The sequence below is a fragment of the Balearica regulorum genome, chromosome 5, assembly GCF_011004875.1.
Source record: "Balearica regulorum gibbericeps isolate bBalReg1 chromosome 5, bBalReg1.pri, whole genome shotgun sequence".
Taxonomy (NCBI): domain Eukaryota; kingdom Metazoa; phylum Chordata; class Aves; order Gruiformes; family Gruidae; genus Balearica; species Balearica regulorum.
Genome location: NC_046188.1, coordinates 29,074,922 through 29,092,157, shown reverse-complemented (window position 1 = coordinate 29,092,157; position 17,236 = coordinate 29,074,922). Strand labels below are relative to the sequence as shown.

The window sequence follows — 17,236 nt, the reverse complement described above, 5'->3', positions numbered from 1 at the left end:
GTTGAGGCTTGTCTGACACACAGGCACAACGGGGTGTTTCTTAAGTACTTTCTTGTTGCACCCAATTGTGCCCAAGTGTTTTCTACCATGTAGCTTATAATGGTTAAGTATAAAATATTCATGAACATTATCAAATATTAGTTTGTTTGAATTTATGAAAGTTAAAACATTCAGCTGCTATACTGAAGCGTGAACTAGGAAAACTGGTCTAATTTAATACTCTGTAGAGATGGGAGGGAACAGAGGGAAGAAAATTATGTTAAAACACAAAAAAAATCAGAGACATTATCTTCGTGCCTGTTGGAAAGAGAATCACCAATTCCAAGGGCGGGGGGGGACGGGACCCTACTCATTTCAGTCATGCAAAACATGAAGTAGGCTTCAGTGGCAGTATTGCATGAGGAACTAGTACCTCATTTCCTCACCCATAACTTGGTTATCAGTCTTCAGTCAAACAGCTGCTCAATTTACAGAGCTAAACCTAGCCACCTCCTCTTTGATCAGCTTCTTGCTCAGACATGGAGGCAAGAGAGGGGAAAGGTTATGTGAGGAAGGAGTCTATTTTTAGAAATTCAGAAACACTGGGGAAAGGGCCGGAATTGGCAGGGCAAGACACCCGCATCTTTTCACTTCAATTTTCATCTTCATATGGAGGCCTAAACTAAAGTCATATGGAAGACATCTAAAAAGCAAAAAAGCCCACAGAAGTAATAATAAAAACAGTTGGGACAGTTACCTTCTTTCATGAAGCACAAAACAGATTAAACTCCACAAACTCAGCTACAAGCACAGCTTGCTGAATACTTCCTTCATTACCTTGCAGAAGTAGTCCTACACAATGAAGGTTCCTTTGATGCAGGTGACAAGTGTCTCCTGAAGGGCCAAACAAGCCATGGCAAATAAGATATGAAAGACTGATAGATAGGACCTTGTATCAATAGGTGACTCATCTCTGGAGCACTGTATCTTGGACAGATTGACATCATCACAGCTACTTTCGCTCCTTGCTCTTGGATTATATCAGCAACCCTGAAAATTTGAGAGGAAAGGAGAAGACATTTCCATGGCCAGAGATGCAACCACACAAGAGAGAATACATTTATTCTCAAAATTTCAAAATTTCTCATCTCAGGAGCACAATACTGTTTTCATGATGCCCATCAGCATTTTTTTCTTTTTTTTTTTTTTTTTTAAGTACCTTCTTGCTGGGCACGTACTTTCACCTGTACAAAAATCCTGTTTCCATGAATAGCATTTTAGCCAGGTGGCCTGGTACTTGCTTCTCCCTGCATGTATGCAACCTTGATAATCACAGTCAGATCTTCCAAGACCTGGAAACCTCATCTCTCCCTTTTTATTCTATGTGGTCTTTCGTATGCACCATTGTAGCTTAATTATTGTTCCCAAGTGCATAGAGGTGCATTTAGGAGAATCTTTTGAGCCCGAGAGTGGGAATTGTGGGAAAGAGTACTGCTCTCATCTGCAGGAAAAAGATGCAGAGATACTGGTTTATCTTTGCTCACCAACTAAAAGACTATTATTACGTGGTATTATTCTAATTACCATATTAAGGAAAAATGTTCCTGCTTATTAAATTTCTTCTAAAACTAAGGGTAGAACCAAAGAACTACCCATGAAAGCTCTGTTCATGGATTATCTCCATGCCACACAGCTGTTGATGACTGGCATGTTATCTAGCAGTAGCTCAAGGAGCCACTAATAAGCTTTCAAATCTTATGGAATCTGTCTGTAGAGAAGCTAGATCATGGATTGATGCTGCTTTAAAAATAAGTTCCCTATTAAATGAATCTGTGATGGGGCTTAGGAAGCTTTTTCTAATGATTGGCAACAAAATTTAGTTCTTCATGGCCTGAAGAGTCCTATTAATGTGAAGGACAGCTTCGGCTCGTGACTATTTTTTATTTCTTTTCTTAGCAGAACACCCACTTAGAGATAAATCTGGATGCCCTTCAAGTGCAAGCTGGCTGCCAGGGCAGTGCTGCTGTGAAGTGGGAAGGCATGGAACAGCCATGCCTTGTGTTGGTGGTGGCGGTCCGCAACTGCCAAGAGAATAGGAAGCATTTGCAAAACCTAGCTTTGGAGACAGTTGTGAGTTTTGTTGAGCTGTCCCCATTGCTGCATATTCCCTGGTGTCCTAAAGCAAAGGGCAATTCAGGAAACTGCGAAAGGACCTGACCGAGGGAGAAGTCCTCCAGGCTTCTGAGGAGAGAAGTCTGATTTGTGGTTTCCTGGGCAAAAGAGTCCCAAGGCACTCATCTTCCTCTGTATACTGTCTACATTGCTTTTCTTTTTTTTTTTTTTTTTTTTAAAAGCCAAGTACAATAACATCTCTTGCTATCAGGCCACCACCCAAATTCTCTGTGCTCAGCCTCTGGGCATGGCCAGGAAAAAACAGAATACTGAAATTTATGGAAACAAATCTAAAACTGCTATAGGATCACAACTGTCCTTGCAGGAAGCATCCTTGTCTCTTCCAATAATTAAAAGGATTAACCTCATTCCTTGTATGTTTAATTAATCTACATATTGCTGCATGTATGTCAATTAACACTTTTCCCCAGTGCTTCTCTCGTCTTCTGCAATGGTAAAATCAGGTAAGATTTTTTTTATTTTACATCCTCCTCTGACCTAAACCTACATTTTAGGCTTGCAACGTTAGTCAGCCTTTGTGCCTTGCGCGCACAGAGAGACAATGCAGTTTCAGAAGAGATTAGCGTGCTGTGAAGAGCAGGCACACCATCACGGCAGGACCTGAAATTTAAAAGGCTATTGCCAGTGAATTAGTTCAGTCAAGGACATTCAGATTAAGTCTCCAATTAGCAGCTGTAAACATGCGCAGTGCGTCAATGTATCAATAAAGGCTGTTTCAGTTCGGAAAGACCGCCGGGCCCTGCGCTGCTGAGCCCTGGCTTCGGGCCAGCGAGATGACGGCTTAACGACAGAGCTACGTGCGGAGCGTGAGGCGATCGGCGATCAAACGCAAACTTTACTCCAGAGTACACTTCACAGAGACGCTGCGGAGGGAAGAGGGGGAAACCCACGCTCGCAGTACACACACACACACTCAAGGCACTTCTCTGTTCCGGTTCTTACTGGTCTCCCTCCCCCTCCTGCTGCACACACACGCGCGCTTATTTCCCACACTTAAAAAAAAAAATTCTGTTTAATTAAATTTTAGGATTTTCCCCCCCCCCCCCGTTCTTGAAGCCTTTTTCATCACCCAGAAAACTATTTCAGTCCTCTGACCCAAGAACCGAACCCAGACGAGCTGCACTAACGAGAAAGCATTGCAAGCAATCAATGCTGATAGAGAAAAGCGTTCCCCGTAATGAGTCCCGGGGGACGCAGTGACAAGTGCCACCCCCACAGAAAAGCAAATTCATAAGTAAGTGCAGGCTCATTAAGGAAATCTGTAAGGACCGTCCCTGGATGTTCGGGTTCTCAGCAGGGAATAAAGGCATGGTAACCAGCACAGACATCCTCTGCGGAATACCCTCATCACTGTGGTAGAAAGATAATTTCTTAGTTCCTTAAATATTCTAGCCTTTCATTCTTTGTCAGCACTTAAGACCTTTTCAATTTTGCTACCCAGAGGATTACATCACTTTTTTTTTCCTGCAACGTTTAGAGAGCTCTATGTATTTTGATGCTCTTGTGGTTGCGTTTAAATAAAGGTCAGGAAAGATAGCCACAACACAGCCTGGGTTTTGCTGGTGTCAGAGTTGCCCAAGCTGGCCAACATCCCTTTTTTATTATTATTCATTTATTTTTAGCCCATGGGCTCAGGGTGAGTGAGCAACGCTGCCCACAAGACTTATCTGCCCACAAGACTTTTACCAGCTGACACACAGTATGCGGCACCCCTAATGCTTCCCGTGACCATTTTGCTTTGGAGGTTCACGGGGGGCACCCCATGCACCCATGGGCAGAGGAGGTGACAAGCCACCACCTCAAAGCAGTTGTGCCAAGGGGACAGAGGGGTCCCTCCTTGGGGCCACTGCCTAAACCCCTCTCATGGCCTCAGATGCTCCCGCCGTGGCAGAGGCAGGACCACACCAGGGAGATGTTTTTCTTCATCCTCTTTGGCTCAGTGAAAGTCTCTCCCCGCTGCCAGAGAGGGAGGCAGGGTTTAGACTAGCACTGTCACACTTGGTGGGTACTCCAAATATGCCTCAAGGGTCCTCCCAAAATTGTCAGAGCTGCCTGGGCTTCTGAGGCTGCTGAGACATTACTGCGCTACATAAACAGAGAGAGGAAAGGTTCTCAAGTGTTTGTTATCACAGCAGTAGCACCAAATTAAAGTCTAATTGATGAGACCAGTTATCTCCTATGTTAACTTCAGAAGAAAGCCATCTCACTCACCCCCACCCATCTTTTACTCCTCCAGCACCTTTTCAGAGGACCTTCCCTAGCTAACAGTACATTTATTCCAGCATAGGATTTTGTGTACATGAATATTTATGGATAAAACTCATTAAAATTACCTATAATAAGTTACCATCAGAAATAACTTCTGCTATGCCTAAACAACACATGTAGCCTTTACCTCTAAGGCTTTGGCTGCACATAAAGTTGTACTGCTCTGACTACACGTGGACATTACAACGGTACAATCTCTCTAGTGTGGGTGCAATTAAAGGGGATGAATGTGTATACAGTGACACAGCATCTTTCTACGCAGGAAGGGAAACAAGTTATTCAGATTCAAGGCAATTTTGTACTAATATAGCTATACACCTGTTCTAAGGTTAGGCAATAAAAATGTATTAGTAAAAAATTAAATAAATCCTTCTAAGCGTTGTAGTGCCTGCCCTCCATACCATTTACACAGTTCGTACTTGCGTACAGACAGAAACTAGGCAACTCTGAACAAAGCAAGCATGCATGAACACAGACATGCACACACAACAAATTGAGCTCCAGCCTTACATATGCACATCTTAAAGCTATTAGCTCATAGACAAGGAAACCTAGTCCTAAACCCAGCTGCAAGGCAACATCAGACTCTGGATTTGAACACGGGGCTGCTGAATTCCCACTGGTCAAGACTTTCCCATGGATTTCTGCTGCCACCACCTGACAGAAGAGACCAACCCTACAGGCTGGCTGCGGCACGGCCACTGCCACGGGCTTTGACTTGCCGGCCGGGGCAGTGGCCCTGCACTGGGACACAGCCATGCCTGAAGGGTGTGCTCCCCACCTTCCCCTCCAGCCCCGCTCATGCCTCCTGCTCTGCTTCACTGCAGTCCCCTCTGAAGCCTTCTTCACCCAGCCATTCCCACCACGACTCACTGAAGCGACAGCCCTTGGGAGGTTTCTCAAGACCTAGTTCAGGACTGCGTCTTGAAGTAATAATAATCTTCGGCATTTAAGGTAGTTTTTGCAGGAAGTACAGCAACTGTTGAGGAGGGAGGTGGTCCCTCTGGTGTGGGTTCAGGATGTTTCCTGAGGATGCAAAAAGCCTAGAGTGGTCTTTCTGGCTCTGTTCCCTCCTTTTTCCTCTTCCTCTCCAAAACCTTTCCTCTCTGGCAGCCAGTGTGACAGAGAGAGCAACATGTACTCGGGAGCCATAGCAGGGGCAGCCAGGGGTGAGCCAAGCTGGAGGTTGGATGGGGGGCTGCTCTCCCAGGATGCCAGCTGGGTGGGCAGCCAGAGGAAGCAGCCCTCATCCCCCTGGGATGGAGATGAGAGATGGTGGCTGCACAGGCGTGACGGGCTGTGGTAAGAGCAAGGGTAAGAAACCCCTTGGTGAGGGGCTGCAGCTGGCTTTGCTAGAGGTGTGGAGCACTTTGCAGTGGGAAACACAGAACAGATATGTGGTGGCAAGTCAGAGCTAATCGGGGTAAATATGCACATTTAAGTGTGGGAGTGAAGCAGGTACCATGTCTGCCCATAGCTATGGTCACCATTGACACAACCGGTGCCTTGCCTAACTGCAGACAAGACATTGCACTAATACAGCTCATAATTAGCAGCAAGAGCTTCTATGGGTGGTTAACAGTGAAACAGGCTTTTAACCAAGTGCCAGCAAAAGACAAAAGCCAACTAAGAAAGAAAAAAAATTGGTTTTGTTTCAGTTGCAGACATCTTCAATAAGTGTAAAGAAACAAACAAACAAAAAACAAGTCAACTAAATTTTCATCCTTGCCAAGAAATTATCTCTGTGACTGTCAGGCTAGCACTGAGCCTTTAGGTCACCAGTTAGGCATCAAGTTATGCACTGAGAAATATAATGGTAAAATGCACAACCTTGACACTTCAGCCTCCGACCACCATCAAATGTTGAATTACAGTAAATTTGGCAATGAGGACCAGCATTTGCAAATCCTCTCATTGCTCCTCCGTGAAGAGGAAGTCTGTAGAACAGTTAACCAGACAGTGGCCCTTCCTGTTGGCCTGCTTCAGAGACACCATGCACACGCTCCACAGACAACGGCAGACAGAGGACAAGTTCATTTAGAGAAGCGGAAACATTGGTGAATACTGTAAACAGAATTATCGATACATCCTGGGGGACCCTGTTCTGTTTGCGCACATCTAGTCATACGCCATGGTTTACATGTCTTAACAGCAGGACATGTTACAGCATTCACAGTGAAGCTTCTCCTTTTTCCACTTCTCAAACCACTTCTACTATATCCCCTACGAGAAATCGGAAGGGGAAGGTGCAGTTACACATACAGTCTTCAGCCAGAAGCACAACATCCTAAGACTGTTAACAACCTAGGAATGGTCAAGTTGAGGACTAATTGACACTTCCCCCCTCCGCCTTTTTTTTTTTTTTAAATATCTGCTGTCCCAAATTCCCCTGGTTCTGCTCTTTTTTCTTTTTTTTTTTCCTTTTCCCCTCTACCTACATGGTCCAGCAAGGGGCTGCATGCAAGAGACTTTCATCATTTCCCAGTGCCTCAGGGCAGTTGGGAGGCTCCATGCCAGCATCCACCACCGCAGAACCCACTGTCCAGCAGTGCCTCACACCCCAGGCTTTTCCCATTCAGGGTGTTCCCCAGCTTGCACTGACTAGTACCTATCTGCCTGTATGCATTACTGGAATAACTGCTACTGTTAATGGTATGAGAGGTTTGCTGCAAGACAGTCAATTGCAAAGGTCAGATAAAAATCATAACTGCTATCTACAACTTCCATCAAGTAAGGCTCCTTGCTCCCTCCCAAGACACCATGTAAAAGATGACCCATATTTCAAATCTAAGACAAAATGTAGACAAAGACCAGCATGGCACAAAAAAATCACTGCATCTTTCCTTAAGTTTTCTAAACATATTCTGGCATAGCCTAAGCCAAGCACCAAAGGACGTGCTTCAGTCCCATTGATTTCAAAGAGCCTTTTAAAAAAAAAAGTACTTAAGTGAATTGCTGAACAGGGGCCAAAACTTTAAAAACATTTGTCTTATCAATTTGTATAAAAAATTACAGTGCAAGAAGACATAAGCAATGATTAATTATTATTATGACTTACAGAAAAGAAATATACAAACATATTTCTTGTTTGGATTTTCAGGTCCAAAAAGAAAGCACAGAAAAGAGTCTATTGTGACTAAAGGACTCACATGAACTAGATATATATGAGACTCAAAACAGTTAGGTTATCTTTTTGCTACAAAGTAGGATGCAATTCCCCGATGTTTGGCAAAAGACATGACTGCCCTGCCATTTCCAGCTGACAAAGCTTTAGACAAACTGTTTTCAGTCTGTGCAGATAGTGTGCTACGCTGTACTCCTGCCATTTATACTATTCATTTTAAACTGGGCGGCTGGTGGCATGAACGTTTAGTAAGCCTCCATTACGGTCAGCAAAATCTCTTGCATTACTTTATTTGTGAAAAATCAGAGCAACAAGTAGCTTGTTTAATCAACTGCTTTCTATTAAGTGCTTTGTATGGTGGCACTAAATTTCTTTGTCTACTAATCTTATCAAAACACAATGACAAGAGAAAAATGACTGTAGGGAAAAGCTCCTTTCTGTCACTGAGAGATAGTAGATGCATATGTGTGAGTGATGGAGGGGAAATGGGGCTTGCAGCTCTCTCCAAATCACTCACAGGAATGGTCAGGAGAGGTGTGCTGACGGGATAACATGCCTGTGAATACTTTAAACAGTAGGAGATAGATAGTCTACTTGGCAGGAGCCTCCTTCATCCACTGCCTGAACAGCTAGAGAGACCTTCTTGCTTTGCTGACCAACTCCCCGTCATCTCTTTTCAAAGCAATAAAAGGCCTAAAACAAATTGCTATGTAATGTTATGAGTCAATCAAAAAAATCTTTTGTCAAGCCCCCCCTCGTTCTGTGCCAAAGCATCAGTTATTCACCCTGGAGCCCACCACAGGGGCCATCAGCTGTCCTAGGCACAGGTACCAGAAGCAGTTCCCAAAACACCTTTACCCAAGAGCTCCTCTACTAATCCAATAAAACCTTTCCATAGAAGCTTAGGGAGTCCTGTGTTGCTGGCAGCTTTCTAACAACGTTGTTTCAGTCTTCAGCTTTGTGACAGAAGGATTACAGTCATGATAAATCCAATCCAGGGCTTCAAATTCCCTTGAGCTGGTATGCACACATCCTCCTTCTCCATAAATCTAAAGCCAGCAACACTTACTCACAGGCTTCCCTTTCTGACCTCCTCGTTCTCACAAGCCATCCACTGCAAGATGGGTGAGCTCTATGTAGCCTGCTGGTGCCAAAGGACCACTTGTCCCTGACCTATTACACAACGAGAAAAGGCAATGCAATGGAAACAGGAGCATGAGAAAACTTTTTTTTAAAGGTTAATACCTCAAAAAAAAAAAAAAAAAAAGTACTTTGACTTTCTAAGAGTCATATTGAAACATTTGATAAAAGTATTGATCTCTTCCAAGTGTGTCCAGTCTGTTCAAACATCAAGATTTCATCTGATTAAAAACGCATTCATGTCTGGGTCATTGTGGTTTTATCTTCTCCCTCTATCCCACCTCTTCCACATATGGAAAGGAACTGCCAAAAGAACACAGACACTGTTGAATATCACCACCACCAACACCAAGAAGAAAAGCAAAAATTAAAAAATTGTGTGGCATAGGAGAAAGAGGAGGGAGGAGAAGACACTTTCACATACTAAATCAAGAAAATTGCTCAGGAAGCAACATGCAAAGTTAAGCTGTATTACATTGAGCTGCCATCCAGATAAGTCTGGAAGTCAAAGAAAGAAGAGTTTACTGTGAACTCAAATAAAGACACTGGGATTAACACAGGCAGCTGGAATCCTTAACGCAAAGAGACAAGTTCACTTTTACTGTGTGCACGCTGCCCTGCATCAGTGTTCTGAACATCAAGGCATCTCCATTTAAATGTATAGTTATTAGTAGTGAGCTGTAATGAACTGAATTATTCATTAATAATTACCTTGGGAAAAGGCTGTGTACAGATATTAATAGCAAGGACCAGCTCCCCTCCCTCCCAAAATGCCAGCTCAGCGGGAGGGGGCACTGAACTCTGAATCTTGCTGCTTTCCCCGTGGCGCTCTCAAGGATACCGTGCCGTGCAATGCTGTGCACACCCCCGTCAGTCCAAAGGACAAACACTCCCCGTACCCAGAGGCATTAATGCCACCCGTAGTACAGTGTCCCTCCCCACACGGCTGTGGAAGGTTTACACTGATATTTAATGAGCAATGAGCCCTCATACAAAAAACAAACCGAGAGGCACGTATTTACTTAGGGCTTGCAAGTAATAGGAATATTGGCAGGCACACCGGCAGGGCTACCACTGCAAGTCTCCGGCTTTAAGAGCTGATGTAGCGGTGCTGGGCAGGACTGGTACCAGAGCAGTCATGGCAATGGGTAAGAAGGTACTGAGGAACACGCACTACCAGTATGGGACAGATTGTGGAAAACTTCACACTGCTTTGCCATCATTGTGTAACTCCAGAGTTTTATTAGACTGTGTGTAACACACACTGAAGACAGCACATTGTTTCCACTGCCTACCATGGAATAAGTCTACCAGGGTGCTACAGTCAGGTTCTTAAGAGTGATGGTACATAACAGGTACCAAATTCAAGTTGCTTGTAACTTCAGTGCCCAAGTATGAGCTCAAACACCATTCCACAGAGGGTACCCACGCTTCTGACCCCACCTAAAGATAATGTGCATCGCTGCCTGTAAAATACTGACCCATTTCTGCAATACCCTGTCCCTGCTGAGTGAAGCAATCTGAAAGATTCTCAGAGTGCCTCTTTCAGAGAAGTATCTTTTGAAAGTTTCAGAAAGTCATTGAGGATAATTCGATGAAGAACGAAAACAAGAACTAATATGCCCAGGTTTATACTCATTTAATGCTCTGATTGTCAAGTAAAAATTATACATTCCTGTGTATAATTAACCAGGCTAACTAATCTTGCTTGACAAACACAGATATAAACATCAGCTTTGACACCAAGCCAAAGCAACCACTCTAGGATCTGTGCCAATGCTGAATTCCTCAGTCTGATATCATAAAATGACTTGTCTGTTGTATTTGCAGTTCCAGTGGCTCTGGACTCTGCCGGCAGCCAGCCAGAAGAACAGATTTGAACTTACCCGTTATGCCAGAACATGTGCATTTGATTAGAAGAAAGAAAAATTATGCATATTTCTTCTGGATGGTGGTATTCATCAGACCTCCCATTGTAAACTAATTGCAAAGCATGCTGCTACGCAAGTATCAAAAATCCTTTGTAACATATAATAAACCAGTATATTTCTATAGGCAGTATTGCTCTTCAGCTCTATAGCTCCTAAAACACACACCTCAAATCAGAAAATGCAGCATTTCATTCTGTGTTTTAATTGCAAAGAATAGAATTTGAATGCTATAGAACAGAACTTTTCTTTCTTCATACGTAAATGCAAAAATATCTCACCTGCTTACCTGAGTTACAAGGGACTTGGTAAAACCACTCAACCCAAGCCTGTGACCTTTCATGCATTTCTTCAATCCTCAGGAACAGAAATCTTGGTAACAACGTGCTAGACAGACCATGTTTCAAAACCTAAGAACGCCCCATCGTGTGGTAGGCAGAAAGACCCACTCTGGTTTTCAGCAAACACTGGCTAGCCATCAGGTGCCACCACAACAGACCTGCTTCTCCTGCGACAGTCAGAGAGGGCCCACCAGGGTGGGGTGAGCACAGACGTGTCATGACTACAAGCAGAGGATGCAGAAAACATCCCATAAAAAACGTGAAAGGCCCACAGAGATTTTTAAGAGGGTTCACATCCCACAGAAACTTCTGTATTAACTAATCTCATATTGAAAACACTTTTTTAAAAAAAAAAAAACAAAACTTTGGGCCATATACTTGACACTGAATGTGAGCAGTTGGGTTCTGAGCTAAAAACATCAGTCATGGGCTTCCTTCAACACAGGTCAGCCCTTAGGATTACGACTTCTTGCCTTATTTTCTAACCAGCGGGGCTCACTGGTGTCCAGCACGCACAAGATGAGCTCAAGGTCCCCAAAGGCAGCCCTGACACGGATTTCAACTCATGATGGCATGCAAGAGGGTACCAGTGACTCAGTGGAACATGCTGCTGTCAGGACCGGGGTGCAGAGTCCACAGAGAGCGCAGCCACGCCAGTTCAAAGTACCTTCCATCCCTCACCTGTGAGGGGTAACACAGCCTGCTGGTGGCACGTCAAGTGTTGATTCAGCTGAGGTGGCCCAGGGCAGCAGGCGCCAACCGCATCCCTCTGGGACCCTGCCGGACCACGGGGAGAGCTGCCCTGCTCCAGCTGAGGCAAACCGTGAAAGGGGGAATAGCCACAGCCTCTCAGCAGCAGACAAGCTACCCAGGCATCCCACTGCGAACAAAGCTTTTTGGCACACCGGCCAGCTGACCCGGTTCCTGCCAGCCCCCATCCACTGCCTCCCCACAGGAGGGACTTCCAAGGCCCAGGGCTCCCCAGGCTCTGCAGCATCTGAGGCTGCCAAAGGGATGGGTATCCCAAACTCCACAGCACCTGGCACCTCTGCAGCTTATAACTTCGAAAAAAAATTCCTTTCTTATGTCTTGAAGGAGAAATTTCTCAAATGGCTTCTCTTCTGGAGTACTTTCCTGTCTTGTTTTAAGGAGTGGTTTATTAACGCTGTTGCTTTGATTTATTTATGATACAGGGGTAATTTTTCTAAAGGGCAGACCATTTCACTGCCTACAAAATTTTGTAATTGCCCCCTGGAAAATTTTACAGTCCATGGCAGGCCCTTGTGCTACCTCTGCACCCCAGCAACAGTCATTTGCAAGTGGGCTCAATATTTTTTTTTTTTTTCCAGGCAGCATCATCTCCACCATCCCCTCAAGCCCCCACAAACCCCAATTAACCCCAAGAAGGGACTTTGGGACCTGAGGACTCAGAAGCTGCAGCACATCGCCCTTTCACCCATGGTCCCCAGTGCACCACCTGACCTCCAGGTCACTGGCCATGGAGACCAAGCTGTGGCCTCACCTCCCAGCCCAAACCACCCACCAGCTTTTCTCCACCAAGTGTCAAAGCTCCAGCAGAGTGGAGACAGGTCCTCAAACCCAGACTGACCTTTGTCCTCAGGCGAGAGGGTCCCTCTGCACAAGGATGTGAATCTTCTCACACTGAGGAGAAGACTCAATGCCTTGGTGAGATCCTTAGCTATTTACCTATTACAAAAGGGGAACCGTGGTATTATTTCACTAGAAAATGGAAACTCTAGTCTAGGAGAATGGAGAGGCCAACAAGCAGCGCACTGGGTCTGTCAACAGAAGAGTTCTTTAGAAGAATATTATCTGGTTATTTTGATCATTTAACCACGTCAGCTAATATTTTTAAAAATTACTTATTCCAAAGACTGATTTGGATCACTGGTCTGCAAAGATGAAAGGTTACATTGCATTATCAGCCCTCAAAGGTCAACCAACAGCTCTTAAGTGTATCCAGTACCCTCGTAAAATTGTACTTCCATCCATTCTCTTTGGTGCAATCTTAACTTTCTTGTAATACTGGTGGAAGTCATTTGGAAACAGCAAAATCCTGACTCATTTCTCCCATGTAGCTACAAGGAAAGCTTCCTTTATTGGACAAAATAATTCTTATCTTCTCATGTTTGTATAGCTACAAAAAAACCCAAACATGAAGCACATCGCACTAAGCGGACAGTAAGCTGACAGAAGGTCATTTACTAAGCAAACCTCTCCCTCTCTTTCAATACTTAGGCTGAAGATTGAAGTCATAATATTGTTTTAAAAGCATAAACCTCTAAAGAATGATGAGGCTGATATTACATAGATTCATTTCCATGATAAGAGGAGTTACCATGTAGCAAAAGGCTTACACCTTAAAAAAATTGCTCCGGGCTCTTAGCCCCACATCTACCACCTATATCCCAAAACAATAAATTATAATAGCAAATGTCCAGCTAAGAAGTTCTGGTCCAGTTGCTCAGAAACACCCCACACCCCTTCAAATGTTAAGCCATAGAAGTTTTCTGGGCATCCATTTCTTTGTATGATCTAGCAGATAAAATAAAAATACACTGAATTTAAATTTGAGATTTTTGTGTATGCATTCACAAGACTTTAGAAGATAAGCAAAACAGGCAGCTTTAATGGTGGAAGGGAAATGTCTATAGGTGACGTGGGAACCTGCATGCACTGTAGTCAGTTGGTTAGTCACAGGAATAATCTTCCTGCTGAAGGTGTCCCACATCTCGGTTACAGAATGCATCTGCTATTCTAGGGCCTCACATATTCATGGTACTTATTATAATAATAAGGGGATTGGTTACTATTAATTTCTGATGGAAGTTCTTCTGCATTTAGTTTCACAAACGATAGTAAGTCCCCCTTTCAGTCCTGGACTGTCGTATAGCACTTCCATGCCCTGTTTGGAGCCTGACACCTTCCACACTAAAGCACAAAGGCCAAAAGTACTATTTGTACAAAAATGACTGCAAGAAGAACACCACAATGCAGTTTTATAATCATCTCTACAACCCAAGGTGACTCCCCAAAAGCCCCTTCTTCCCAGCCAGTGTACAAATGCTGGACCACCTCCTTTCACTCCAGTCCAACTTTAATGTAAGCAAGCCCCTGGTTTTTCCCCTCCAGGTGGCCAGCAATGCACTTTCAGCGGTAGTCAGACAAACAGAAGTCAGCTAGAAAGAACTAGGATGACCTTAAAGGCATGCTAAAGCAGAATGGTTATTTATACCTCCTAACACCAGGCTCCCACCAGGAATAAGTGAAATCCAGTCTACTCACATTTTAAACCAAATCTACCCAAGCTTTAACTGAGCTGGTGATCAGTAATTCAGTGGAGCTAAGCACAGGAGCAATGTTTCAACTTTCTATTACTCCTACCACTGTGTGGAACTGTGCAGGGGGGTGCATGCACAGGTTTTAAAGTGTTCCCAAGCAACTGGTAAACATCACCATGCTGTTTTCTTCATTTTCTGCGAAGAAAAAAAAATCTCAGCACTACTCACACATTCCCTTAGTTCAGTGCAAGTTAGGACCAAAAGAAATGCCTAAGTTTTCACTTTTGTAATATTTTTTTTTTTAAGTTTCATAGTTTCTCTTTCTGGCATAACTCTAAAAGAAGTGGATGTTTTTGAAAACATGCTATATATTATAGTGTTCAAGTCAGAAATAAAGAAATGGGGATATTTTCAGCATTTGGGACAGCGAAGCAAACTTAGTTCCAAGCCCGTCCACTTTGCCACAGCAAAACAGACAAGGAAAGAAAAGCCAAGTTATCCCAAACTGAAGTAGTGACATTGCAAGTGCAAATAAACTTCATTGAGAAAGAAGCCTGTAAGACAAGCGTCCTCTCCGTTTCTCAGCAAGAAAACCTAGAAAAAAATAACTCTCCCCTTCAAAACAAAAAAGTTTGCTGTGCTCAAACAGAGCATCCCTTATTTTGTGCCACATACCCAGTGCAATAACGATAACCCCTTCAGCTGTGTAACACCGGCCTGAGTTGGACCATCGAAACTACTTTGGGTGACACTATCACACGGACGCAACCAACCAAAGAATCGGATCCAGCCGCGTACGTGCGCGGGGAGGGGGTAGGGAGCTTTTCCCTTCACCTGAAGCAAGCCTCCAAAGGAAAGGCACGGTCAAGGCTAGGCATTTTTGGCGGGGTGCTCCCCGCGTTGGCGGTCCCGGCTCTCCGCAGCTGGGCCGAGCAGCGGCCAGCCGCGGGGTGCAGCCGGGCTCCGGCCCCGCCGCCGAGAAGCGGCCCCCCCCGCCCCGCCCCCGGTCGGCTGCGACGTGATCCCCGATGGCACACGGCGGTACAGGCAAGGGCCTGGCCGGGCTCCGGCAACCGAGGAGCCCGGCGAAGACCCAGCACGGGGCACCGCGGTGAGCGGCCCCGGAGCGCTGCCGGCCCCGGCGGGGCCAGGGACCCGCAGCGGGCAGCCCCGCTGCCGCCGCCGCCGCCGCGTTTTGAGCGAGAGAGATCTCCGCACCTGCCCGCCCCCGGCAAGGGCTGGCGAGCGGCTGCCCGGCACGGGCATCCCCGGGGCAGCCCACGGCGCCTCCGCCACCCGGAGCGGTGCTGAGCGCACAGCCCAGCGGGGCCGCCTAATCCACGGGCATCTGCGGACCGCGGGGACGCGCCGCGGAGCGGGGCCAGCCTGTGTAAACTTTCCACCAGGTCCCACCGAGAGCTGCGAGGCGGGCCGGTCCGGCCGGGAGCCGGGGCCCCGCGGCCCCTTACCTTGGATCGCTCCTTCACGTAGTACTTGCCGAGCCGGCTCCCGCAGTACATCACCAGCCGGTCTATCAGCGTGAGGAGGAAGTTGATGGCCTCGCAGCCCTCCTCCGTGCCCCCGATCCACTTGATCTGGTCGCCGCGGAGGTGCCGCTTGGCGACGCCGCGGCTGGGGCCGGCCAGCTGCCCGTCGGCCAGCTCCCCGTCGCGGTGCATCCGCTTCACCCGCTCCAGCACGCAGTCCCCCACCACCTCCCCCAGGAAGTTGTCCAGGTAGCAGAAGCCGATGTCGTGCAAGCATGGCACGACGTACTCCAGGGCGATTCTCTCCAGGTCGAGCCTCATGATGTGCCCCAGCGGCATGGCGCTAGGGGACGGGCGCGCCGCTGCCCTGCCGGCGCCCGCGTCGGGAGGCGATGCCCGCCGGCTCCAGGCCGAGCCGGGCAGGGGCTCCGCCGCGGCGCGGGGCCAGGCGAGGCGAGGCAAAGCAAAACTTTTCGCCGCGGCGGGTTGGGTTGCGCTGCGCTCCGGCAACGCGGGGGCGGCGGTGCTGCCGGAGCCCCACGCTGCTGCTGCTGCCGCTGCCGCCGCCCAAGGCACCGTACCGGACCCCCCGGGGCCGTGTGGGAACCGCGCCCGGTAACCCCCGCCCGGGTTATGGGCCGAGGCGGCAGATGGCCCCGCGCTGATTAATACGCCGGCTACGTGCGGGATGTGTGCTCGCCCCGCCGCCCGCTCGCGAGGCACCGCCGCACGTGGGTGGAGCCCGCCCGGCACTGCACGGCGCGGCACGGCGCGGGGCGGCTTGCCCCACCCACTCCCCGCCCACTACATCCCAGACAGCCAATCGGCTGCCGCGGGGCGTTGACCAGCCCTCGGGGAACAAGCTGCGGGGACTTCCACACGTGCGCGTGGTGGGCGGAGCCGGCGATCCCGCAAGCCCCGCCTCCCAGGGGAGTAGGCGTGGCCAGCGCCATTGAGGAATTCTCCCCTGGCATGTCGGCGCCGCTTCGGCCCCTCCCCGGCACCGCCGAGCCGTCCCGGGCGGCACCGGCACCCCGCCTCGCCCCGCTCCGCCGGGCTGGGGCTCCTGGACTAGTCCGAGCGAGGTTTGCAAGTGCCCGCCCCCCCCCCCCCCCTCGCCCGCGGAGTTCCCCTGCCGCCTCTTACGTCCGGCTCCTGCACTGGCAGTTTCAGCACCAGGCGGAAGCGTTTCATTAGGCGGCAGGTACATTCTGGGCGAGGAATGCACTATTTTTTTGTAAGTTTATATAATAAACCAGTACTTCCCTTAATTATTTACCCCCGCCAGGTTGTTTGGTTCTGCCGGCAGGAAACACCTCCGGGACTGTCAGCGCCTTCGCGCAGCGCTGGGACAACTTGAGTCAAACCGTGACAAACTTCGCTCCTCGCTTCCAAACGAAAACGCGCCTTTCCCCGGCGGACCCGTTTTTCGGTAACGCTGGCCCTGCACCGGCCGGCCGCGAAATAGGATCCC

The 17,236-nt window shown here is 47.5% G+C and overlaps 1 protein-coding gene across 2 annotated transcripts in view; it reads right to left on the bottom strand.

Annotated features, from left to right (window-relative positions):
* Positions 1-16,527, bottom strand: part of EGLN3 (egl-9 family hypoxia inducible factor 3) — a 207,736-nt gene extending 191,209 nt beyond the window's left edge. For both annotated transcript variants that reach the window (XR_012835650.1, XM_075754007.1), the window contains exon 1: positions 15,745-16,527. Coding sequence is in view for 1 of the 2 variants with exons in the window: in XM_075754007.1 (XP_075610122.1) it covers positions 15,745-16,101 (357 nt within the window). In the remaining variant the exon portion in view is untranslated. The remainder of the gene's footprint in view (positions 1-15,744) is intronic.
* Positions 16,528-17,236: the final 709 nt, after the last annotated feature.